The 26,377-nt window shown below is 34.3% G+C and overlaps 3 protein-coding genes and 1 pseudogene across 5 annotated transcripts; 3 read left to right on the forward strand and 1 right to left on the reverse strand.

Moving 5' to 3' along the window:
* The first annotated feature begins 323 nt into the window (after positions 1–323).
* On the forward strand, positions 324–5,114 carry LOC114730070 (deSI-like protein At4g17486). 3 transcript variants are annotated; one of them, XM_028917089.1, is made up of 6 exons: positions 324–421; positions 860–1,116; positions 3,266–3,553; positions 3,856–3,936; positions 4,449–4,564; positions 4,668–5,114. In XM_028917089.1, exons 2-6 carry the CDS (start codon positions 945–947, stop codon positions 4,725–4,727), a joined length of 717 nt encoding a protein of 238 aa, XP_028772922.1. In that variant the 5' UTR covers positions 324–421; positions 860–944; the 3' UTR covers positions 4,728–5,114. The 3 variants fall into 3 exon arrangements, with proteins under 3 accessions (XP_028772922.1, XP_028772921.1, XP_028772923.1); XM_028917088.1 differs by having other exon boundaries at positions 326–426; XM_028917090.1 differs by having other exon boundaries at positions 328–426; positions 4,449–5,114.
* A 1,841-nt stretch (positions 5,115–6,955) lies between these two features.
* LOC114730059 (uncharacterized) lies at positions 6,956–8,057 on the forward strand (annotated as a pseudogene).
* Positions 8,058–9,903: 1,846 nt separating this feature from the next.
* Positions 9,904–15,026, forward strand: LOC114730061 (palmitoyl-protein thioesterase 1). Its single transcript, XM_028917078.1, has 12 exons — positions 9,904–10,077; positions 11,505–11,589; positions 11,807–11,858; positions 11,961–11,981; positions 12,076–12,129; positions 12,592–12,642; positions 13,111–13,173; positions 13,309–13,374; positions 13,510–13,548; positions 13,730–13,852; positions 13,937–14,029; positions 14,494–15,026. Exons 1-12 carry the CDS (start codon positions 9,978–9,980, stop codon positions 14,689–14,691), a joined length of 945 nt encoding a protein of 314 aa, XP_028772911.1. The 5' UTR covers positions 9,904–9,977; the 3' UTR covers positions 14,692–15,026.
* A 576-nt stretch (positions 15,027–15,602) lies between these two features.
* Positions 15,603–18,483, reverse strand: LOC114730067 (putative dual specificity protein phosphatase DSP8). The gene is made up of 6 exons (XM_028917085.1): positions 17,711–18,483; positions 17,370–17,492; positions 16,850–16,943; positions 16,416–16,498; positions 16,209–16,298; positions 15,603–15,978 (listed from the first exon to the last, which is right to left on the reverse strand). The coding sequence occupies exons 1-6, from the start codon at positions 17,915–17,917 to the stop codon at positions 15,664–15,666; spliced, it is 912 nt and encodes a 303-aa protein (XP_028772918.1). The 5' UTR covers positions 17,918–18,483; the 3' UTR covers positions 15,603–15,663.
* Positions 18,484–26,377: the final 7,894 nt, after the last annotated feature.

Raw genomic sequence — 26,377 nt, forward strand, 5'->3', positions numbered from 1 at the left:
GAGGTAATATTTATTAAATATTTTATATATAATATAAAATTTTAACAAACGGTTTTATTATAAATTGTGAGCCTCATTGTTTTATGCGGGGCGGACCCACAATACTTCAATTTAAGTCTTTTTTTTTTGGTCAGAATACTTCAATATAAGTCTAAATTAAGTCTATAGACTATAAAGTCATCTTAGCTTCAATAAAAGTCTATAAAGTAATCACAGTCTATTGCAGATTTTTTTTTAAAAAAAAAAGAGTAATCACAGACCATGATGACAGAAGAAAATGGAAACTCTCGTAATCTTGTGTTTTTTTTTTTTTTTTTAAATCTAATAATGGCTGCTTCCCAAAAATTTAGTTCCCTTGCTGGGAAATGGCGGTGAATGATCTGAAACCCACAATCGTTGTGATTTAGCTTCTGGCTTCTTGGTAAGGTAAAGTCCCTCTGTATTGTTTCGTGAGGCTGATTGTTCCAAATCCTTCTTCAATTTTCAAGTCCTATGCTTCTTCATAACTTTGTTTTTCTTTGCTCAATCTTTTTGATCAAGTTGATTGTCCAATGCCAGATCCTGCTTTGAATTTTGAGTTTCTAGGGCTTCTTATCTTGCTTGATATGCCCACCATTCCGACTTTGAGATTTCCATACAAGAATTTTAGGAAAACAAAGTGGCTGAGACTCTGATCCTCACCTGATCTTACTTAGCCCCCGCTTGCTTTGCTTCAGTTTCACAATTAAGCAACTATTTCAGCTTTCCTTTTTTTCTTCTACTTTTGGGTACCAACCAAAATAGAATTTAGATTTTGTTGTATGCAAGTCGGTGCTTGATAATGATATGCCTAATTTTTTTTCCCCTAATGTTTTCACAGGCTGGGCTTCTTCGCAAAGAGTATGGGTTTTTGACTCTGAGCATATAGTTGAAGGATTCTGAAGGAGGTGAAGAAATTTCTCACGATGCGGTTGTTCCCCTTGAGCTCTAGCTCTAGCACGAATTTGAGCTCGGAGAGGGAGCAAAATAGTGAGAAAAAGAGTCGTACTGTGGTTTATCTCAATGTATATGACCTTACGCCTATAAACAATTATCTTTACTTGTTCGGGCTTGGAATCTTTCATTCGGGTATAGAAGGTATGACGTTTTCATGATTCTCTTGATATGTGTCATCTTCATACTTTTATGACGTTTACATGATTCTCTTGATATGTGCCAGCTTCATACTTTCTCATCTGTGAAATTTAGCTGCGTTGTAAGATCATTATTTTATACTCACAGCACATTACTAAGATATAATGGTGTGTTATTTGCTTGTTAAAAGAAAATGAAATGAAAAATACTGAAATAGTAGTTGAATTGAAAGGTCTTACTTTCTCATGCGTAATGGAAATTTCGATATAGAAATCCAGTCAAGAAGTGCGGTTTGAAAATGTTGAATGCAGTTGAGGTTAAGCTGCCATTACTTTGGTTTATCATCTCATCGTGTTATAGAAATTCGACAGTAATCCACCATAATAATGTTGGATGATGAGTCCACAGGCACAAAAAGAATTCTAGGTGTTCTGCATGAATCACTCAGTGCAATTATGCTTTATTAACTCTCCAGATATATTATTTATGATAAGATCTCATTCAATAACTTCTGAGTGTCTTTCATGGTATGTACATTTTTTCAGAGGTTTAAAGGCCATCCACTCTGCTTTCTTTGTTAGCGCCTTAGTGGCTTATTTGAGCATGTCTAGACTACCTTAATTGATATTATATTATTCCTTTTCTTTGATAGATACCATAGCAACTTTTGTTTGTGTACAATCATTACGGATGTTGTCTTTTGTGTATGGCCACACATTTATTTTAACATTCCCATCTTAGCTACACCTTTTGCTTTCTCTTGTCCTTGCAACGCCCGATATTCACTACTTCCCATATTCACCATAGCAACTCTTGTTCGCCTCACATTTAATTTTCTAGCATGTTTTATCATAGTTCTTGAACACTCGGAGAACTTCACCTTTCCATTTGCTTTAAACTGCTTCCATCGCATTATGTACATTGTTACATATGAAATTTCATAACTTTTACATCAAGAACATACATGATATTTATGACTACTGACTTTGCTGTTATCTCAGGCATGCTCATCTGGGATTTGATTGAACATATCTTTCCTTATGGTTCAATTGGGAATTTAGGAGATGACTTGCTATTGTTTTAAATTTGTGACTTTCCATTTGAATTAATTTTTTGTTTCATTTGCCAAGTGGATCAAAGTTTTTTTGGGGGCCTAATTGATATTCGTTTAAAAAAAAAAAAAAAGAATCTGATTTAGATATTTGAGTTTTCTGTTCAAGGAAGAAGTCGTGATGGTTCTTTTTTCCAATAACCAATTGCATCACTGTGACTTCACTCTGTTTGCTTGGTTGAACCTTTTCAAGATCTTTTCAGTATCTCTATATGTTTTTGATTTTCTGCTGTGTAGAAAGAGATTTTGATGATAGGGAAAATTACAATCTGGTCCCTAGAAAGGGAAATTATCCCAAGTTTATCGACAACTGAAGAACATGCAATGATAAGTTTCAGAGTAGGAAATGATAACAGATTCATGCTAGTCACTTGTCATTTGGATTCTTGGTAATTAAATTCCTTTCTTGGGACTTTATGGTAATTCTCCTTTGATGATATGATAGAGATTTGCTGAATCTTGAGATTATATTCATAGTATGATTCCATCATAACTTTGTGATTGATATAGTATCTTAACAGTACATCAATGCAAGCATTCAAGGTAAATTGACTTTGTGAACCTTAAAATTTTGATCTGTCCATTGGTTTTCTTGTCAAAGTTTGTAAATGAGAATCCCATCTGCCTGCATTGAGCTCATACAGTGTCAAATAGAGATTTGGACAAACCGCAAATGATGTATTAAAATTGTAGTGTCCCTGACCCCTATCACAACATATGGTCAGTAGGGGAAACTTGGATGACCATTTAAAGTATAATTAATGAAGGGAGTATTCCTTTTTGGCCGGTATCTTATTCACCTCACCACTAAACATCCTGTTTCTATTCAAGTTTTCGTTCATATTTCAGTGCAACGATTTTGGAATGTTCCAAGTTACTCTATCCAACAACAGAGTAGATGATAGCGAGAAAAGCTGTTTAATAAAGGAGTAGAACTATGTCCCTTGAACAAATTATTGACAAGGAGCTTAGATGCGCTAGTTTGTCATTTTAACTTTAATTAATTTTAACAAACATATAGCTTGATGTTTTCCTGGGCAGCGCATGGTATGGAATATGGCTTTGGTGCACATGAGTATCCATCAAGTGGAGTGTTTGAGGTTGAACCTAGAAGCTGCCCTGGCTTTATCTTTAGACGATCAGTGTTGCTAGGCAGCACTGACTTGTCTCGTACAGAATTTCGTTGCTTCATTGAGCGCCTCTCTTCTAATTATCATGGAGATACTTACCATCTGATCGCCAAGAATTGCAACCATTTTACAGATGAAGTCTGTCAGCGGCTAACTGGGAAATCTATCCCTGGATGGGTAAATCGGATGGCTCGTGTAGGTGAGGACTGAGGACTGAGGACTGTGGTTGCTTACCTTACCATCCATTTTCATGCATATATGCATCCGCAATAAGCATTTGTTTGTGTCGCCAATCGTTGCATATGGTCTAAATTTTGAATCAGATTCTGCTATGTTCCCAGCTAACTAGAGTTTCAGATTAGTGGAGTTGATTATACAAGCGTTTTTGGGCCATCACCAAGCAATTGCTTATGATAGGCTGGATTTTTGAATTTCTGTGAACCTAGTGATTCCAGATGCTACTATTTTTGTCATCTGATGATATATAGTTTAAACTTTCAGGTTCTTTCTGCAATTGTCTTTTGCCAGAAAGCCTTCAGGTTGCTGCAGTTAGACATCTTCCTGAACGTCTAACATATACTGGTAAGATACGCAAGCAACCTTGTCATACAATACTCTCTATGATCTGGCTTTATTCACAGTCTAAGGAGGAAAATTTCTATTATGGAAGTGCAGATGGCTTGTGACATATCCAGCATGTTTTCAATATTTTTTGCACAACATAGTGAGGATTAAGTGAAAAATCTTGAAATTATACGCACATCTGCGATGAAAATACAAAAAGAAACAAAGTTGGCACGGATCTTATTTCTTTCCCTGTGAACATTAGAAGACGATCTGGCACATCTTTGGAAACCACAGGGACGACAGCATAAAAATTTGACAAGTTAATTATTGAACTAGATGTATATTGATTTGTTTCTTCAAAATCTCAAGGTTTATTTTTGGTGCTTTTGGAAATCAATTTGTTTTAGCAGAGTATTTATTTCTCTGGGGTTGTGTTTTATGCATTCATTTGTGTGATATAAATTATTCAAACTGGTTTGCATGATCATTGGGGATTAGAACAATGGAATGTTGCCTTCATATTGCAGATGACGAAGGATCAGAATCTGGGTTGTCTGCATCAATAGAAAGTGAAGAGGAGGAGCCAAATCACCATCTGCTAACAGCATCTAGTGGTGACGTAGCCTTTCTAAAGGAAAAACCGGTGCGGCTAGCTCGGGAGCTTCTTTGATTTTATCAGTTCCTGTCGTGTTGTGATTATATTATTCTTTGTTCGGTTTGCATCATATTCGTATATACAATCGCAGCTCACCCTGGTGACAAGCTTATCAAACAGCTCTATCTGGAGAAGCAAAAGGCATATTTAACAGTACAGTGACGTGTGAAGATAATCTGTTCAACCAATGTCCAGCCCCCTTAAAGCTGGAGGGGCTGTCTGAATTCTTATAGAAGTCATTAGATTTCAAAAAGCAAAAATGTTCTGGCTCAGGTGTGCTATGTATTGTGTGTGTTTGTGTACACCCCCGCCTTGTGTGTTTGTGTATGCCCCCCGCTTTTTTGGGGTGTACAAGTGCTAGGCAGGCTACAACTTTACTCCCTAAATCCACAACTCTGTGTAAATTCCCCCCCCCCCCACATATATATATCTATTGTGATTCCGCTCTAATATGGTTTGGGAGTTGAAGTCAAATAAAACTTTGAAGGTGTGTGGAGGACGAGTTCTGATGGTGATGAGCCTGGGCCTCTGTATAAAGGATGGAACAGTTGTCTTGTATTTCTGGTGCTTTTCATTGCTGTTTGTGTTTGGAAACATTGCATGGAGGTTGGGGTCACGGGAAGGCGAGATTTGGACGGGTGAATTAAAGTAACACGCAAAGGTGGCAAGCTAAGTGCATTGGATTCCTTCGCTTTTTCCGGACAACTTCCTTAATAGCTAATCCTTGCTCTCGGCTCACGTAGGACCAAGTGTTATCAAGGAGTGTGTGTGAGAGAGACACAGAGGGTACGGATGGATGAAATTATCTGTGTAGGGGTTTATATGGACAAATTCAAATTCAGGGGAACAAATTAAACTTTTGACTTTTGTAATTTTATTTTATCTTCTGTTTATTCCCGTGTGAATTTTTACGTTTATTTATTGCTATATAATTTAATCCTCACAAATCATTGTAATTTTTAATTTTTATTTATTAAGATTTGGAAAGTATTTATTGACTTTTGATTAAAGGTGCATCTAGTCCCATAGTTTTATTTTCAGTTGTATTAATATTATAATCTTTTTTTGGGTATATTTAACACACTGATTTTATTTTTCTAACGCATTTAGCACTTCAGGCACTAAAGATCAGATTAGGATCCTAAATATATCAGGGGGGATGATGTCCTTGGAAAATAAAATTAAGATAATGAATGTATCTCTGCCCTTGAATTTTATTGATATGATTAGTTATTTACTTTGAAACCGTAAGCTTTATGACAAACAATAACAAATTGGAGGTAAGATAATTATAATTCCTAGTACAGAAAATCTCAAAAAAATATCAGAAAAAAATTAAAATTGGCTACATATTAAGGGTTGATGATAAATATTAAATATTTAAAGTAATTACTCCTTTCAATTTTTCTTATAAGTTTCAAATAACTAATTCACGAATAATAAATAAGTAGTTAAATTAACTGAAAACAGTAAATACGTTAGAAATATGTATTTTTTAAATATATTTTTATAATAAATGAGAAAAAAGATGAAAGCGAATATATGAGGATATGTGATAAAAGAAAAATAATTAAAGATAATATTGAAAAATGCCTTAAATGTTGTGACAAACCCAATTTGAAACTTATAAAATGTACTACATTTCTATCTAAATTTGAAACTTATATATAAGATCGGAGTAGTAGCAAGGAGTATAAGAATTAAATGCATACTTTGTTTTCAAAAATTAGTACTTTAATTAATTTCGCCGTACTTCAAATTTTAATTCTACATACTTTTATTTATTGTATCGTCTACAACGGAGAGATATGTACAACCACCTCATTATCACAGTAGACGGGAAACTTCCCAAGTCAAGTGAATAAGACACAAATATTAAATCCTCGTGCCACGTTGGTCAATCAGCAGCCACTTGGTCAACCTTGAACCCTACCCTCCTATTCTATTCTATCATCCCCTAATTAATTTTTAATCTTCTTTTTTTGCCCGAAATTAATTTTTAATCTTACACCTAACCTTCCATTATTTATTCATTATCAATTCTTCCTTAAATATGCATTTTGCGCAAACTCTAGAAGCCATACTTTAAATTAAAACAACTCGAAGGGCATCTTGTTGCCGTTCTTTTTCACGAATTGGCAATTATAAATGTGCCCCCACCTCAAAAGTGTATAACTTTAGTATCTACCTGTGTTTGTTTGGGTCTGCAAGAAACCAAATTCTTACTTGGTCTGCTTTATATATATATATATATATGTACATGTTTTTGTGTATATATATAACCAACCATTTATGTACCAACCTGGAACATTAAACTAGGACTCATTCCAAGTCGTCGTCGTCGTTGTGTTCTTTCCTCCTTCATTTCTCAAACTCACCATGCCTCCATTCATCTTCCTCATCCTCTTCTGGTTTTCAGTCTTCCAAAACTCTGTTCACTTCCTTTCTGCAAATCCCCCTGCTTCAAGTTGCAGTAATGGCGCTCCTCGTATTTCCTATCCTTTTCGTTTGAATCCGCAACAACCTCAGCAGTCCAAGTCGTGCGAGGTTCCCTCTGGTTTCGAGCTGTTCTGTGAAAAGAATCTCACCAAGATTACTTTCCTTCTTATGGCGATGATTTGGTGGTGAAATCAATTTCCTACCCCACCAAAAGAATCAATCTTCTTGACCCCAGAAACTGTGTCCACCACGTGTTTCTGAATCTCGATCTTTCTCTCACCCCCCTTTCGTTACTTCTATGTTCTCAAGGACTACACTTATCTGAACTGTTCGACCAGCCTTTCCCGTCCTTTCATGGAGGTTCCTTGTATGAGTGGATCCGACTTTCATGTCTACACAGTTGACCCTTCCTTGCCTCTGCCTGCTTCTTGTGTAGCAGTCAAAACCGTTGCGGTCCCCTTCGAATATTCCCCTTACCTCGCCGACAACAGTCTCGGTCTCGGATTAACCTGGGACTCACCTCTGCTTCAAGAAACCAGAACAGAGCACACAGGTAAAATAAGTTTCTTTCATTCTTCCAGCAATCTTTGGTTCTTTCAACTCGATAAAGCTTACGTTAGAATCTATACTTCATGATGATATAGTCATTATGTTTGTGTGCAGTTGTAGTTATCTGCGTCTTTGTGATTGTGATGGCGATACTGGTAAGCATAAAGGTTCAGTGGTCAGGGACGAATTCTGGGGAGAAAGAAGATCGGTTATTACAGAGCCTGTGAGAATTAGAGCACATAATGGGTAAATTTTTGAATTTTAGTACAGAATATCGTGATCCTAGCGGTGGGAACTCGTAGAAGGATCTTTTTTTTTTTGGATATTTCGTGAAGTTTGAGATATATAGCATGTGATGTTGTAGAAGATAAAGAAAGGTTATCTTGTTCCTCTGTAATTGCGAAACAAAAGTGAAGATCTCATGTAGTTTCTTGATGCTTATCTTGTAAGGTATCATGTATCTGACTTGGGAATGTATTTTTGTTCCCATCTATCCTTTTCCTCCCTTTCCCCCAAATCCTTTGAGACATCCTAAAGGAGAAAATCCTGGGAACTCGTGAAAGAGAACATCACAGGTGGGTCCCTCAACGTGACAAGCAAAGTTTAATTTTCGGGTCCAACACGACAGGAAGTTTAAAGTCATACGTGGCAATGGTATAGGTAGGAGGTTTGTTATTGGGCAGAATAAAGGAGCAACTTATATGACAATGCTGGCATTTATCGTCATAATCAGAGACTATTAATAGCGAGGAACCATCTTGCTTGACCTCGCAAGCTTTTAACGAGAAATTATCTTTCACCCGAACCCAAATTGTCATCAAAAGTACAGGCTTACATTAGATATCAAATGTGAACATTTTTTTAATGAAAACTTTGAACATGAATTGGTCGTATTGTAAAAGACTAGCATTTTCTGAACCCAATCTTTACTGAGGAGAGTAATATGGGAAGCTCCGACTTCAATTGTACAGCGTACAAAATGGGGTATCATGATCAGGAGCCGTGTGGAACATGAGACAAAGTGGGTAGGTCCACAATATTTTGGGTTAGAATTTTCTTAGCCCTGCCTAATAATTGACCCTTTTGTTTTGAATATAAATGCGCGTCTACGCATACCATTTTTTTTTTAATGACAAGTCAATGTTGGAATTCACATTGAGAGAAGTAGTTCGAATCTATATTGAGAAAGGTATTTTTATTTAATACCCAATAATAGCATCTTAAACAGAATTGTCTCAAATTGGATAATGCTATGTTTAACCCAAAAAAAAAAAACTTATTAACTTCACATATATTAGGAAAACACTTAAAAGTGGTCAAGTGTTATTGGAATAGAAGACTTGATGCACACAACCTATGCTTCCTTCTTTGATTTTGAGTGGGTCATATGTAAAGACAAAATCCCCTGGAGTAGTGCTTTTAGTTTGCAACCTTCATTTTATAATAGAATATGTTTTGCTTGAAATATTAATTTTTTTACCTGTATTTTTATTTTAACTATTAAACTTTCTAATTAATTAATCAAATTCTTCTAAGTAATCACTTTCATTAAGAGTGATATTTTAAAAGAAATAAGTGATGTTTAGGTAATTTTATTATTTTATGTAAAATATTATTAAATGTCTAAGAATTGGAGAGAATATTATTCTCGGCGGCTTCCATGGACTATTACTTTTAGTTTCCAGCCTTCATCTTCATTGATGAATAAGGTTAATAAAATCTTGAGTATCTCAAATTTGTCTTTATTTTGGTTTTAATCTCTTAAATTTTGAATCATAGATTTAGATCTCTCAAAATAAAAATGATCCAAATTTTTATTAAATTATAGAGATTAGTATTTTGAATGAAAAAAAAATTAAAAGACCAAAATTAAAATGGGAACAGACTTTTTAAAAAATAAAAATAAAAACTGTATATTTACTAATCATAAAAGAACAAGGGAAAATTCCAAAAAAATAATTGTTGAATTTTAAAATTCTAAATCAGTATTAGTTATTACACTCATAAAAAAAAACTACATTAAAAAAGCAAATGATAATATATTTTTATAATAATTCATAATTTGAAATTTTAAAATTTAACAGTCATTTTTTTTAGTTTTTAATGAAATGTGATCAAAATGCAATATAATTTTCTGTCATCTGATCTGATAATTTGACAAACTCATCAGCCATAAAATAATTCTCTTGGGGGTTGAGACCAAAAGTTGTACATATTTTGATGTTTTATTAAATCATAATTGGCGTCATCGTTTCATAGTGATATCGCAGGGAAAATTAAAAATGTCGGGTTGTGCATTGCTCGGCCACCTACAAAACAACAGACGAGGTATACAATGTAATTTCGCGAGGGCCCAAATTGTTCTGGAAGACTGGAAGTTGGATTGGAGAAGACACTCACCAGCTTCCTACTGATGGGGATGGCTCCTCCATCATCATCCTTCTTCTTCATCCTCACGCTGGTCTTCATCTCTGTTCCACTAACCAATTCGATACCCTTTATTGTTCTTCATGGTAGTTGCTTGACCTTAGTTTTTCCTTCTTGTTTCTATAATCAATTAGATTCCCCCTTTTTCTTATTGTCGATCTGTTTCTGGTACTCGTAATTTCTGGTCTGATTTTCATTCGTTAACTGCCCGCATCTGCCGGAAGAGCAACAGTGGGGTTTCTGAGTTCTTCCACTTTTGACTGTCATCGGACGAATTTTCCTATGCTCGGTTCATTCAGCTCAATTTCAGTGGCATTTTCGTTTTTGTTCATGGTGGTCAACAATATATGTAACTGTCTTTGACTGACAATATAATATTTATGAAAGTTTTGTGCCTTGTCTGCACTTTTTTAAGTTTTAACTATTTTTTATTGGCGGGAAAACTAAGTCTAGATTAGCAGAAGAAATATTGAGGAGTTCCTATATGGTTTCCATCTCACTCATATCGACCCTTTCGAAGTTTATAGTTGCAAAATCTTTTGTTGTCAATATGCAGTTTACAAATTGATTATTTACTTCTATGCTATTTGTTGGTGGTGTTTAATCGACTGAAAGAGGAATTATGCTTGAGACTATCTGAAGGCTTTCTTGTAGGGTGAATAGTAAAAAGCTATATATGCATGCAGAATTTTTAAAACTCAAAGCTCTTCAGGTCTGTTACTCAAGCTGCAGCGGCTTTTAGTAATTGTGTTGTCCATTTCGCTGGAATTTTAAACAAGTTTGTACACATAGATGAAGTGCATGATCTTTGTATCTAAGGAAAAATGAAGTGTATGATCTATCTATTATTGTAACAAAAAGAGGGATTGGTTAGGGAGTTGGGTAGTTATAAGTGTTTGAGCCAGTTTCTATAAATGAGGCAAGGCAGTGTACCGCGAGTTTGTTCTTGTATGAGTGATGATTGAGTAATAAGACAACTCTATTCTCCGAATCTCTCTCTCGCTCTCTTGTCTTTCTCTGCTCTCTCTCTTTCTCTCCCATTCTCTCTCTGATTATCTTCTTTCCTCTCTCTTTCCCAATTACGTTCTACGTCAGTGTATCATTGAATAGATACCTGCCTGCTTCACATAATTTAGTTCTATGATAACTATTTTGTAACTGAGTCCCATGAACTCCATTCTTAGTTTCTTTATCTTGGTTTACACTTTAATATGCTTAATTTGGAGAGGTTGCTGTTTGAATTTTAGTTCTGTCCATACTATATGAAGGATTATACATCGTCATTGCATTCACACACTGCCTATAGTTTTATACAGATCCTATTTCTGAAGATATCTAGATGGGTAAATTACTAATATAGTAGATTTCAGCTGGCTAACATGTTGTCAAACCCAAGTCTTGAACCTTTTGGTTCTTTGAGTGCATTACTTGGTTATACTTGTAATTTTCTTTAATTCTCCATAGTTTTAGTTTTAGCAACTTGAGACTTATATCACAATGATCTGTGCTGCAGGTATTGGAGATCAGTGCTCCAACCATGGGGTGGCACAATTTACTGAACTACTGTCCAAATACTCTGGTGCTAAAGGATATTGCTTGTATGCTTGCATGTCTTTTATTTTCATTAACTGCTATGCTATAGAGGAACTGAGTTTGAAATATGCTTGGTTCCTTTCTAGTTCTCCTTGATTGAATTGCAAGAGTCCAACATAATTATCTTCCCCCTAGCCAGGGTCCCTTTTGTTATAATCTTGATCTTATAGAGTGTGAGGTTGAATTTTATCATTTCTAATGAGGTTTGCCTTATTGGTCCAGAGAGGTTGGTGATGGAACATGGGATTCTTGGTTTATGCCTCTGCAGGAGCAGGTAAGAGATCAGTCCAAAGAGGAACTGCTGAATTGGAAGTATTTCTCGTATTGATTATCCATAATTTGATTTTTTTTTTTGTTTTGTTTAACATTTGTGCAGACTGATATTGTTTGCAAAAAGGTGATAAAGATATGCTGGAGTAGTATGGTAACTTTTGTACCTGGCTTTCATGGTTAATCACACCTCTGAATACTTTGTTCCCCACCATGTTCAGGTGAAGGAAAAGAAAGAATTGAGTGAAGGATACAACATTGTTGGGCTCTCTCAGGTGATGTACGAGGATTAGGATTTCCTTACTTTGCCTTTGTTTTTATGTTGTATTCAATAATAGTTTGATACATTGGTAAATTGCACCGGTCACATCACCACATTGCTCCAATGATTTCAACAAATTGTCTAGATGCCTTAGGCATTAGCAGAGAAACTATGTTGCCCGAGGTCTGTTTATTACTGATAAATTCATATTAAACTAGTTTTCTTGGGTAGTTGACTAAAATCGTCTAAATTACAACTGTGATTGAGTAATTTAATTCAGTCACCAGTGAGCTTCATCAATGATCTTTTGAACATCAAGTCATTGGAGACCTTGGCTTTTTGTAAAGATATGTATTACCTTTCGTAAGGGATATTTCAACTAGCTAACTTCCATGGATCTCACATAATTTTCTTTCCTAACAGTTTAACCTCAATCTTCGTGTTCTCATTGTTGAATTACTTTTTTTCCCAACAGGGTAACTTAATTGGCCGAGGTGTTGTGGAGTTTTGTGAAGAAGCACCCCCTGTAAGAATCTATAAATTTCACATGCACTTCCCCCTCAAATTTGACCCGTTGCTTGACTTATTGTGATTGGATGAGTTTAAGTTCACGTCACGATTTTGTATCTGTCTTGTGCATGATCTTATGGATTGCATGGGTACTCTTAATAGATAGATGTATTTGTATTCTGCGATGGATGAATTAATGCATCTTCAATTCAACCATGTGCTATTTCTTATCCGTTTATTACAATATGCCTTTTCTGTAGGTAATGATAATTTGCTTTCTCCTTTGATTATTCAATTTATTTTATCACTGGCATAGAAATGGATCTTTTATTCTTGTGCTCTGCAGATATGCTAATTTACGTTCTTCTGATTTTGTTGATCCTTTTGGCCATTTTCTTCTTTCTTTTACTTTTAGTCATTTTGTATCCTTATCCTTACATTCATCAACTCATGCGTGCCAATTTGTTCCATTTTTATTGAAAAGGTTAAAAACTTTATATCCTTAGGAGGCCCTCATGCTGGTACTGCCTCAGTTCCTCTATGTGGTGTGAGTATCCTGCTGGCTTTTTCTTCTTCATGATGTCATTGTAATTTGTGTTTATAATCAGAACCAGTTAAGCGTCAATTTTCTCTTGCCTATGCTTTCGTCTTGATTTTATTGAATGATGTTTGGCTTCTTTAGTCAGGCATCTTTTGCATCCTTGCAGACGCACTCATCAAGGCAGAGATTTACAGTGATTACATTCAAGTAATCATCTCTTCCTTGTCTTTAGTTTCACAATACAACTTGCCTTTTCTTTTGAAGTTTATTTACTTGTTGTCCCATCATCTTTTCACTTGTTTTCGTTCATGTTTCCTCTGACATATTTGAATTCAATTGCAGGAACACTTGGCTCCTAGTGGTTATCTCAAATTACCAAATGTGAGTTTCCCCCTCTCTCCTGGGAAAAAAAGTGTCTTGCTTTTATGTCGTGAATTATAACTATCATGAAAGGCAACTTTTTTTAGGTGCTTTCATATTCAATATCCGATTTAAAACATCAATTTAGATTTTTTCCTTGAAGTGTCTCCCATCCTTGATAGAGTGATTAATTTGATTTCAGGCTATCCCCAAGTATTTAGAGAAATGTAGGTTTCTTCCTGTGCTGAATAATGAACTTCCAGATGAGAGAAATGCCACTTACAAGGAGAGATTCAGTAGCTTGCAGAATCTAGTGCTTATAATGGTAAGTTGGTCCTTGAAGTCTAAGATTGCTTTCCTTGATACAATAAGAATATTGCAAGCTGACATGCGTTTGATTAATGAACAGTTTGAGCATGACACCGTTTTGATACCTAAGGAAACTGCCTGGTTTGGATATTACCCAGATGGGTCCTTCAATCCGGTCCTACCTCCCCAAAAGGTAAAGAATCTTTTCCCAGTGATACACCTTTTTTTTTTTCCCCCAATTTTATTTCCATCTTATCTTCATTTTTAATATTTAAGGGTAATAAAAATCACTCCTTCTGAGAAGATTAAGTATAATTGCCATTTATTAAATTCAAAGTGGAATCTGACTCAATCATGATCTTAAAACTAAATTTTTCTTCCTTGGCCTGGAAACTAATTGTATGGATTTATCTAGAGAGACAAAATAAGAATGACGTAGAAGCATATATGAATGACAGTAATATACATAGTACTGTATTACTGAAGCTCAAAAAATGTGCTCCATTTTAGTGCGATGACTAGAAAGACATGTAATGAAAATTCCAACATTATAGATTTCTCTAGGTATTGATGGAATTAGATTAACTAATACTTTTCAAAATTAATGCGAACTTACTTTAAATTTTACGAAATTAAATCACTTGATGCGCATTGCAGACAAAACTCTACATTGAGGATTGGATTGGTTTAAGAAAGTTGGATGAAGAAGGGAAGGTTCAATTCGTTGGTGTGAAGGGAGGTCATTTAGGAATCTCCAGAGGGGATATGAAGAAATATGTGGCGCCATATCTGAAGGAACAGACGTCTTCAAGGATGAGAGTTAGGCCTCATTTGAGGTTGAGGAAGGAGCCATGATGAGCCACCCCATTACCACTCCATTGACGGCTGTGAGTTACAGTGAAAAGCAATATGCAGAGGGGAAGTATTTTAATCGTCATATTGAAACTGTGTTGAAATTAATAGCCCGTGAATGTATCAAACAAAGTCTATTGAAGAAAACTGTGCAAAGTCATTTGTGATGATGGAGATTCTGTCTGAAACGGAGGGAAATAATCAGGGCATTTCTCTCCCCACACACACACAAGCAAACTAATGATCTGACCATCAGAATAAATGAAAAGTTTGGTCAAAATTAACGAAATGAAATCAGTAAAGAAACAGTTGAAACCAAGAACCTGTTTGAAAAATTACTCATGAGCACCAAGATCAGACAGTTTATTTGTAAGAATATCAAGCGTTAAGTGTTTGAACAGACGCTTGTAAATTTTTCTAGTTTGAATGTTAAACTCTTACGGTTGATCCTTGAGAATGGTTTTTAAATTTGGTTAATAATTTTCCCAAAAGTAGTATGACACTAAAGCAATTTCCCTTTTTTTTAAAATAAATATTATTTGTTGCAACATTAGCATGTAAATTATCATATTATATTTCATGTTATTGAATATTTATATTAATGGGCATAGGATGTCCAAATTAAACAAAAAAAAACAAATCAAAGTTTGGGTATTGTTTATGGGTATACAATTTTTTTGCTTCTAAGGGTATTCAATTGTATATCTTCAATTATCATTTTTTTTTAAATATGATTGCATAATATCCAGTAGTATTGGAATAAATTTGATCATTGCTGAGCCCAATAACCACCAAAAATTTCGCTACGACTAAGATTTTATTTTATTTTTTTAAAAAAAGACCCTAATTAGTGAGCTTAATTATATTCTCTCTCATTCGACATCACAATAAAGAGAAGGCATTTGCAGAATAAATTAATTTTCATTCAGATTTCTGCCTTGTATTTGAGATCACAGGGCATGGAAGATAATTGTTTCAGTATGACACAACCTTACCAAAAGGAAAATGATTGGGTCTCATTTTCTTTGGTTGAGACGGCCATGAAATTCCTGCTAGAGCAGCCTGACCAGCAAGGGTAACATGGTACACAAAACTTACATCTGCCCATACATCCCTCCCCACACCACCAGATTGGATACTTGTTTCATACCCTTCAAGATCTGATTCTGTCACAATTACAGACTCGTCATCATCAAATTTTACCATAAGATCTTTTGCTGCTAGTAACTCGGATGTGGGAGCATAGAAAACTGTCTTCTTCACCGTAAGGTGGAAGTATTCCTCAACAGCCTGATATTGGAACAGTAATAAGACTTAACAATAAGAAACCAATATTTTCTACACCATAATTCACAGTATTATTATATTTCAGCTTCGATAGTGAAATAAGTTTTGCAAGTAAACTGAAAATGGAGGTTCAATTACTAAGAAGGGATCATAATGGTCATAATGAAAAGCAAGAGAGAATGAATCTCCTGCTTACTTTGACCCAAAAAAAAAAAAAAGAATATCATGCTTACTCGCCACTGTGAAGATGCTAGTAGGACCCTTGGCCGAATTGACTTTACATAATCATATGCAGCATTAGGCGTCATCATCTTGTAATGTACCTAATCATCAGGGAGTAAAACAAAACTCTTGAAAAAATGGTCACAACTTGAAAATCAGAACGCAAATCTCACAGCTTTTTCCTCCCTTTTCACTCATTTTAAAGGCTCGGTACCAACCAAGTAACAGATAACAATAGTTGTGCTGCGACCACGCCCAGCTTTGCAGTGCACATAAGTACTTCTCCCAGACGACGCATTTTCTTCATTTAACATACCCAATTGTCAAAACAAAAGTCTACCCTTGGATGTTTGTTGATAACTAAAACATTAGTATAGTATAGCTCATAGATTTCTCTGGAGAAAAGGGGTGGGTATAACAGACAAATCATTCAAGATAAAGGAGATGCGATGCAGGAAGATCAGGTTCAGTAACATGCAAGGCGGTATAAAAGTGAACAGAGGCAGTAATTAAGTTGCCAACTCTAAGCAATAGTGAACAATGAAGGTCACATATTATAAATCATTTTGTTCAGCAGAAAAAGGGGATTGAATCTGCCTATAAATAGTAGCATGTCATTACATATAATTGATTTTTTTTTCACAGTATTCACCATGTAGGAAGTCCACAGCACGGCATATGTCACGTAATGACGGTGCAAAACAATAATCTCTGGTAGGAATAACCAAATGATCAATTCCATAAGCCTGCCAAAACAAAATTCTAGTCAGAAAAAAGCATAAGGTGATGCAACAAATTCAGGGCCATTGAACAAATACCGCAGTGTCCATGAAGAATTCAAGTGACTAAATGAGCTTTTCAAAATGCGCACTTCCTCAAGGCTTAGACACATAATATCAACACAAAACACCATAATAAAATACAAATTACAAGTGAGCATCAATAGAAACAACACCATTAAATTTCTGTCTTCCAAAGACAAATAATTATTTTTTTTTTCCTAATCAACTTACAAATTTGAATTTCCAAATCTTATAATTAAAAATCGTGCTTTGAAACCACTCATGCTAACAAAAAATTCCAGCTTCAAACCAAAAGTAGCCACCAAGTATTGATATAGCACAAGCCCCTAATTAAAGCATACTGTGCAGCACAAAGAAAAGAACACTCACATGATATAGCGAGGTTGGAACCAAAGTCTCATATGACTCATTCAATGTAATGACTCCACAAACGCCGAGATCCTTTAAGCGGGGAACATCAATAGGAAATGGAACAGCACCTAGTAATATGAACTGAAAATTTAAGTGCATCAGAATATAGAAGAATCCTGGTTTGTCAGAAGAGAAAATGATCAACTCCATACGAAGCCGCGACCAAGTAGATAACTGTGGTGTGACATGAACGAGGATAAAACCAAGAGGGACGATCTAATTCGCTCTTTATCAAGGTGGAAAAATAATATACAAGGCCACACCACAGTTATATCAGCTTCGAGATCAATAAAATTTACCTCATCAACTTTATCCCACCATCGAAACTCAGCCTGAAACCTATTCCTAAGGACATTGTAAAGCAGAGTGGGATAGAAGAGAGCGCGAGCCCCTGCTCCAACAAGTACCCTTTTCGCATCGCTCACAACTAAGCTTGTTCTACCGACATCGCTATCCCCTAAATGTGACTTCTCTTCTTCTCCACCTTTCACCTTTTCTCCCTTCATTTGCGTAACTTTAGAAGTCGGAAAAACAATCGCAGAAATTGTAACCTACACTCGATTATCAATGCGCCAAAAACAACAATAATTCCACACCCCTTCAGTTTCCATGATTCTGTGGGAACCAATCAAACAAAATGATAGAGAGCAAAAGAAGATTCATGATCTCAAATAGACAAACAGAAGAACCTACAATGATTCCAACAAATAATGACAGGGCGTGAGTTGTTCGGGAAAGATCGTGTGCGAAATTTATCTGAGATGACAAAACTGTATATAATAGTAAAAAGAGTGATGGGAAAGATGAACGGACAAAATGATAATAAATTATGGCGGTTGGAATTGGAAAGAAGACAAAATGGAAACAGACAACAAAAATTGAAACCAGCAAAACACTGAATTTGATCGAAGGAGGAAATGGATTGATTTGTACTATATCCAGAATGAGCTCAACTGAAGTCTGAAACGGCAAGAAAGAACCATGGAAGGACGAGAAAGCAATGAAGAGAGAATGCGAATTCATCGGGAAAAGATAATTCTCATGACAAGGAATCCACGTTCCTTGCATCTCCATAAATCCAGGCCTAAATTTTTGTTGTGAGTGTTAGAGAAAGAAACCAAGAAAGCAGGTGATGCTAATTTTATTTTTCCTTTTTCTTAATAATCATTTGATTTTTTTTTTTTTTGGGTGAAGGAGGGTAATAATCATTTGATTTGTCTAATATCTATTACCTCTTCTTTTTAATATAAGAATTAATTTGATATTCAATTTGAAAATATTAAGATGAAATCCAATGCATAATTTTAAAAATAAATTTACGGTATCTAAACTAAATATGTAAGAGGAATTTTGTCTTAACTTGTGTGAAAACACTTTTTATAAGTGTTTCTAGAGTTTACCAAATATCCCTTGATTCTAAATATAAGATTCTAATTTATTTTGTTTCTAATAGTTTCACATGTTAAAAGTTTCATTAAATGGTCGTTCAAGCTAAAACCCATTGCTAACAAAAGTATTTTAGGAAAGATAACATCTATTTATTACTACTAAAACCAGTTTCGATTTTCATTGTTTTTATGAGCACCCTAAACTCATCAGATCTGAACCATTTATATCTCATTTGAATGGTCCAAATTTGATTTTTTTATTTTTATTTGTTTAAAATAATTATTTTAATATGGATGAAATCTAAAATAAAAATAATATCTTAACTATCATTTTTTTAAAAAAATAGTTTTTTATTTAAAATAATTAATTAAAGATTTTAAAATAATATCATTTTTAAGTGATTCACATATGATGAGTTTTTGATGAGCACCGGCTACTTCTACCAACTCTTGGCCGTTAGTGGGCTCCACATTGTGGAGTTGGCGGTCAGTTTCTCACGTAGTTGTGCTATGTAGTGAACAATAGCACGAGCTCTAGCATATAAGGAATCCAAATCCAGTTGCCTACCCGCGTGCGTTTAGCGTTCCTGCATCTCTGTATAAACCAGCAGGTAACATAAAAATCTTCCTTCCTCTTCTCCTCTCCTATGCCAACACAGTTGGTCCCATTATCTCAACCAGTCCCATAGGTTTGCTCGAGAAGAATTTCTGGTGGTGCGTGGGCCTAATGATGCAGACCTAAAATCTTGAGATTTGAGTGCAGGCACTGTAACATCTTAATTTTAATCTCTAAGACTTAAGTAAATTTGTGAGTAAATATTTATTGACATCACTTTAATAGTGGTTAATTATATATATAAACAATTAAAATATTTATGATTATATGTATGTGTATATATAACTATTTATATATGAACTGATAAATAAAACAAAAAGGTTAAGAAGTCTTACATCGACTAAATGATATGAAGATGAGGCTCTATGAGCCTATAAATAGGTGGTAGTAGAGAAGAATTAAGAATAAGTTAAATATTTTCGCACAAAACTGAGACTGTCTCAATAAAGCGCCATGTACAGGTCCGTAAACCGTTGGATCGGGCCAAAATTTGGTCTTCCAGTCCGAGACATCTATTTCGTCAATTTCAACGGTTGGATTAGTGGTTCAATATCTGAGGTATGAGTTACTAGATATGCATTAAACTCTTTATTTTCAGATTTTATGGATAGAACACTGAGTAGTAAAGTATCATTTTTAAATTTTTTTCACCGTTAGATCAAGCCAAAATTTGGAGAATAGACTCAAGACATATAATATTTTAATTTCAACGGTTAGATTAATAATTAAACATCTGTAGTGAGAATAATTTAACTTGTATTAAATATGTTTTTCTAAGTTTTCGAAAATAGAACATAGGCTATAAGTTGAAGGTTTTGTACTTGGGTTATGAATAAATTATAATAGCATGATTTAGAAATTTAAAGATAATATAAGCTAAAGAAACTTAAGAATTGAATCTAAAGCATAGTATCCATGTTCTTACTCCAGATCTTAGAAAAATTGTACGAGCTAGAATTCTGAGTAACAATTCGGAAACCTTAAAGAGGGAGTTATGGATTAAAATTTGATACGTAGATTACCCATAAGATACTGTAGTAACATATGTTTTCTGTTTATAGATATGATAATTGGTTTGATGATCCCAAGTTCATGGTCTTAATCTTTAACTTGTAAGCACTTGTTGGACACCAGGTAACGTGAATTCTTACTTGTTTTCTCCTATCGGTTTCTATAAGAGGAGTTTTTAATTAAATTGAACCCTTTTAGGATAGGCTTGAATAATATAGAATAGGAAAGCTGTTTTGAAACTATCAGAAAACTTTATAGACATTTGGAAGTTTCTTGATGGGAGTGATTTGTGAAAAATGAATGAATTGCTACAACTTTAGGACTGGATAGGAGCCTGATGAGTGATTTTTGGATGAAATTATGGACTTGGGATGTACTGTGTAATCTGTTGTGGCGAAAGGTTATTTGTTGACCAAGCCGATTTATCCAAGTTGCTATTTTATTTGATTGTGTTTTATATGTTAGCATGAGCTTCTGGAATGATATGTTTATGCCCTTGATTATCTAAGAATGCTATTGTATGGTATGATATTAAGTATCTTATATGGTTAATGTATGTTTTGAATCTCCTAAGATACATGTTCTTGAGATACCTGATGAGAATTTAGAACTGTCATGACTGTGATTAATTCGTTTAATATTCGGGAAGAGGTGTGGTGATGGAGCTTGATATACACATATTACCACGTGGTTTGCCTCCATAGCGCGCACTATGGTTGGCCTATTAGAGAGGGCAGTATCTGTAATATCCTATTATTTTTAAAAAGAAAAAAAAAATATAAGAGTCAACTTTCCACCAACTTTCGGTGGAAAGTTGAAACTTGAGGGTGGAAAATTTGGGAGAGACGTGTGGAAAAAAATGGGAGGAATGAAGACTTTGGGGAGAAGGATTTATTGCTAGAAGAAAAAAAATGAAAAAGGTAGTTGGGAAGATGGAGATAAAAGAGCGAGTAAGGGGCAGATGAGAATGCGTGAGAGAAAGAGGAGAAGAGAGAAAGAGAGTTGGAGTGTGCTTGAGAGAGAGGAGCATACCGGTGAAGGAGAGGGCAAGCTTTGCAGATATTTTAGGTACATAAAATTACTTCTTTTTATCAAACTTTCTTTATAAATATTTCCTGTATATTTTAAACTTCATATTTACATTATTACTGTAGTTATTAGAGAAAATTTTGAGACTTATATATGATCTAAGTACTGAGTTTTGACAAAAGATGACTATAGAAATTTAGAAATAAATGAGTTGTTAATTTTAATCGGTTTAGATTTCTCTATTTGTTGGTTTTTAGTATTTAAATAAATTTTTCTAGTTGAGAAATCTGTTACATATGATTTATATTATATTTTTACCGATTAAATTTAAGTTAAATAATTTATTTGGATTGTTTGATATATTATTGAGATTTTAATCGGTTTGGATTGGTCCATTTGTTGGTTTTAGTGCTTAAATGGATTTTTCTAGTTGAAAAATATGTGATATATGATTTATATCATATTTTACCGATTAAAATTAAGTTGAATAATTTAATTGAGGTGTTTAACATATTATTAAGATTTTAATCGGTTTATTTTTATTTATTGGGTGACTGGAGGTTTTAAAATAATTATTGTAGCTAAAAAGTTTATTATTTATGGAAATATATATATATATGGTAGTTATACCATTAAAGTTTTGATTAGATTATTTATTTATAAATATTTGAAGTATTATTGAATTTTTGATAGTGTGATTTTGAGGTTTAAACTTAAATGAAGATTTTTCGGATTTAGAACATAATAATTTTATATTTGGAGATTGTTGAAAATCCTTTTTATTAAGATAAATAATTTGGAGGTGGTAAATAAATAATTTGGGGTTGTTAGAAATTTTAAATTGTTGCTAAAATACTTAATAATTTTTGGGTTATGAGAGTTGCGGGAATTTAGAGTAAAAATTTAAATAATATAGAGAAGTTTAATTAATTAATTAATTAGTTTATATTAATATGTGGTTATATTAATTGTGTAGATTAATTATTGGTTGAGCAAAGGATTGACCTTGTGGTAATCCTTAGTATTGCTTTGGCGAGAGGTAACCACTTTCCACTTGTTATATGTGCTAATATGTTGTTTGTGAGTATTTTGCTATTTTGGTATAATGATTCGTTATTTGAAACTCGAGTAGATAAATTATATCTTTTGAGCTATGAAAATTGTCTTGTGGGATTTTTGGAATTGTGATTGAGAAGTTTGGAAAAGATATATGATTTATATCTTATGGATTATATTGGGAAAAGATTGAGACATTTTTGTTATATTGTGAATGGTTGTTTGTTATTTGGATTTTGGATTGAGCGCTATCCTACCACGTGGTAAGGCCGCCATTGGTGCACATTGGTTGGCTTCTTCCTTCGTCCCTAGAGTAAGGGATAGACCTTTGTGGCTTTTTATTCGTCCCCCAAAGAGTGGGATAGGCCTATAATAAGGGATGGACTTTTGTGACTACTTAATCGTTCCCCAAAGTGTGGGATAGGCCTATAGGTCGGTTTGATCCCCTACCGTGAGGGATAGACTTATGTGGCTTGTGTGTTAGCCCCTGTAATGAGGGTTTGGATGATTGAGATTATTTGAGTATACATATTTGTATTTTCATTGGTATATAGATATTGAGGTTTAATAATTATCCCACTTGACACCTCACGAGCACATGTTAGTATGTATGATGAGTTGGAAAGTTGGTTACTGAGGCGTTTGTCTCACCCCGTGGTTTAACATTTTCAGGTGATAGTTCAGGTGGTGGCCCATCAGGGAAGGCTCCGGAGGCATAGTGTGCTATTATAGCTTGTATAGCCTCCCTGCTTTTGTCCTATGTGTTGACTTGTTATATATTGCCACATAGGGCTCATCTACTATCATGATGTAAAATAATACTTTTAATTACTACTATCTGGTATGATAGGGCGTGAGTAGGCCCGAGGCATTTTAGACTCTGCGTGTAACGCTCCTTTGAAAGTGTTGACTTTTGACTAATGAGCTCTATAGTTTATATTAAACTGATTTATCAGTTCGTATGGTTGAAAATATAAGTTTGGTTTGGGCTAATGGTTGAATGATATTTCTGGACTTTGAAAGTCCAAGGCCCAAGTGAACGATTGATGTGGCTCGTAATATAAGTTTATTTCTTTTAACCATGATAGCGATTTTAAAAAATTTTAAGGTTTCTTCTTTTCTATCATGGTTAATCGTTCAAATAAATTGAAAATTTTGATTAAAATGGGTTTTAAAGGAACGGTTGTCACAGTATCCCCTCATTTGTGACACTTCAGGAGTATCCCGGGGCAGTATCCCATGAGGGCAGCATCCCCGTCAGGATACGGGGCAGTAAACCCATTGGGACAGAATCCCCCTTTTCTGGAGGAACCCATGGCCCGCGTGTGCTCTGCCGACTTTGGCCAGTCCGCATCACACGCGTGGGAAGCTCGTGAGAGTCATCAGTCACATGATTAAGACTTAGCCCATGGGTTCAAGTCAGGGGGTATAAGGAGGATATAAGGCAGGAATCAAATGATGAATAATGATAATAAATGATGAGTAAAGCAAGCACATATGTTGATATTTTCTTTTAGCTTATATGTTTATGATATCTGGTATCTGTTATGTGATAGTAATATATTTAATGATTATCTTAATTGTTAGTCTCATTTGGCGCCTCTTAGGGGTGCTGGTAGGTGAGGTAGGTAGGAGTTTTCGTTATTGAGACGATAGTCTCATTCCGTTACATCTACAATTTTCAGGTAAGCGTAACAGAGGAGCCGTGGCGAGGAAGGAATCGGAAGTGTGAGGTCACCTTCATTGGTGATCACACCCCGAGCTCTGGTTATGTTTAGTCATTAGTTATTTGCCACCTAGGATATCATTATGCATCTCTTTTTATATTATCAATGTTGAAACATTTATGATTATACATTTATGAGGATATCTTCGAAATGAGTTAAACTTAATTTTGTTAGATTAATTGTGACAAACTGTGTCAATCAGGTATATGAAAAGCTTTTTATAACCATGTTAGGGGTATAATCCTTTCCTAACATGGTTATGCATAATGAGTAAGTATAATCCTTTTATAACCATGATATGTTATATTGGTAACTGTATCTCCCATTCTTTTATATCATGGTTATGACATAATAAGTAAGAAAATTTTGAAATAAAGTTTGTAACCTGTTTTCTTCTCTTACCATGGTAATAGTGTTGACATTCCTATATTGTATTAAATATGGCAAGTTTCTAGATAGGGTGTTACAGGCACGGAGGACGTATGTACGTGGAGTTCGTCCTCATGAATTCCGCGCTTCCATTTCAACTTGTTAGTAACCAGATGTTCATGCCTTGGAATACAAGCGAAGTACTAGAGAAGCCCAGCATTGAGCTAAGTTGGGAGGCTCTATTATGGTTCACATTCTGAGAGAAAAAGACCTTATTAATGGAAGTTATGTTAAAAGAATCATTAAAAATGAGAAGAAAATTTATTCAATTGACTCTAACAAAGTTAGCCATTTACCATAATTGTCCTTAGATGAGGTGAAATCTGAGACGCTTTTTGTTTATTTTATCTTATTTTATCTTTCTCTCTATTTTATACATATAGCCCTGCATAATGCTCAACATATTCAGTTTTGGCAACATTTGGCATGTAGGTCCCACAATGCAAGTTTTTGAGGGAAAAAAAATCATATGAAACCCAACAATGTAAGGAATTAATAACAATAATAGGCCCAACAATGAAGTTGACTGGAAACCCAAAACATAACATCTCCTAAAAACCAAAATGAAGACTCTTTGTTTCTAGTTTTACTCTTGTCCAACCACTCCAAACAATTTACAACCTACTCTTTCAATTTTAAATATAAAACTTATTTTATAATACAAATTACGCAACAAAATGAGTATTATATTAAAAACTGGAGGAGTTTTTTTTTTTTTTTACTCAACACTCTTCCCCAGTCCAACTATTTCCACAAATTTATTTGAAGAACTAGCATTGAAGAGTTGTCCTCTTTTACCATCTCTCAACATCACAGAAAATAAGCAAAATTAATTTTTTTCCTTCCCTTTTGACATAATTTTCTATCTTCCTGTATCGATGTTGTTTAGAAGAATGCATAATTTCTCTGTCTACTTGGACTTGCTATTACTTTTGTTTTTTTAGTTGAAATATCATATTAAAAAATATCTAAAAACTATAATTTTTTAAAAGAATTATTTTGTATTTAATGGATTATTAGGAAGATCTGATATAATTTGTAGATATTTTGAATTATTTGAAATATTTTTTTAAATGTATTAGTAGTTTATCTTACTTTAAATTAAGATTTATTATTTTAGGTACAGAAAAAATCAATCTTTTAAACTAGAGGCATGAAAATATAATATTACTTTTTTATCTTCATACGCTTCTCAGGTAAAGCTAGCGTATCTTCAACAAAATGAGTCAGAGACAAACATAATCAGACAAACCTGGAAAAGTAGAGTTGATTAGAGTACTGGAATAATGCACACAAGAATTCAAATTAATGTGTCTCTAGAAGAACTCGACCACTAATAAATGGCTACTTATATAATCAACGTTACTAACAAGTCTGAACCAAATAAAAATTAAATTTGTTCGAGCAATTGAAACGAACAAATAAATAAACTTAGAGGGTTGGGAGGAAGACAAAGAAGTAAGGAGAATGGAATAGGAGACGACGAAGACAAAGTCATAATGGTAGGCTTTTTTGAGAGGATAAGCGAATGAATTTGCCTATATGGTTTGCCGGACTTGTGTATTTATTGTTGCAATTATATTTTAGTGTTTACTTATTAGTATTTAGATATTTGAATTGTTCGATTCCCTGCCCATCAATGTTCTAATGTTTAACTTGTGGGTTTTAAGACTTGTATTTCTTGCTACATTAACTTTTTATGGTTCATGA

Source organism: Neltuma alba, unplaced genomic scaffold (assembly GCF_004799145.2).
Source record: "Neltuma alba isolate B1F8T4 unplaced genomic scaffold, ASM479914v2 tig00012701_pilon, whole genome shotgun sequence".
Lineage (NCBI taxonomy): Eukaryota > Viridiplantae > Streptophyta > Magnoliopsida > Fabales > Fabaceae > Neltuma > Neltuma alba.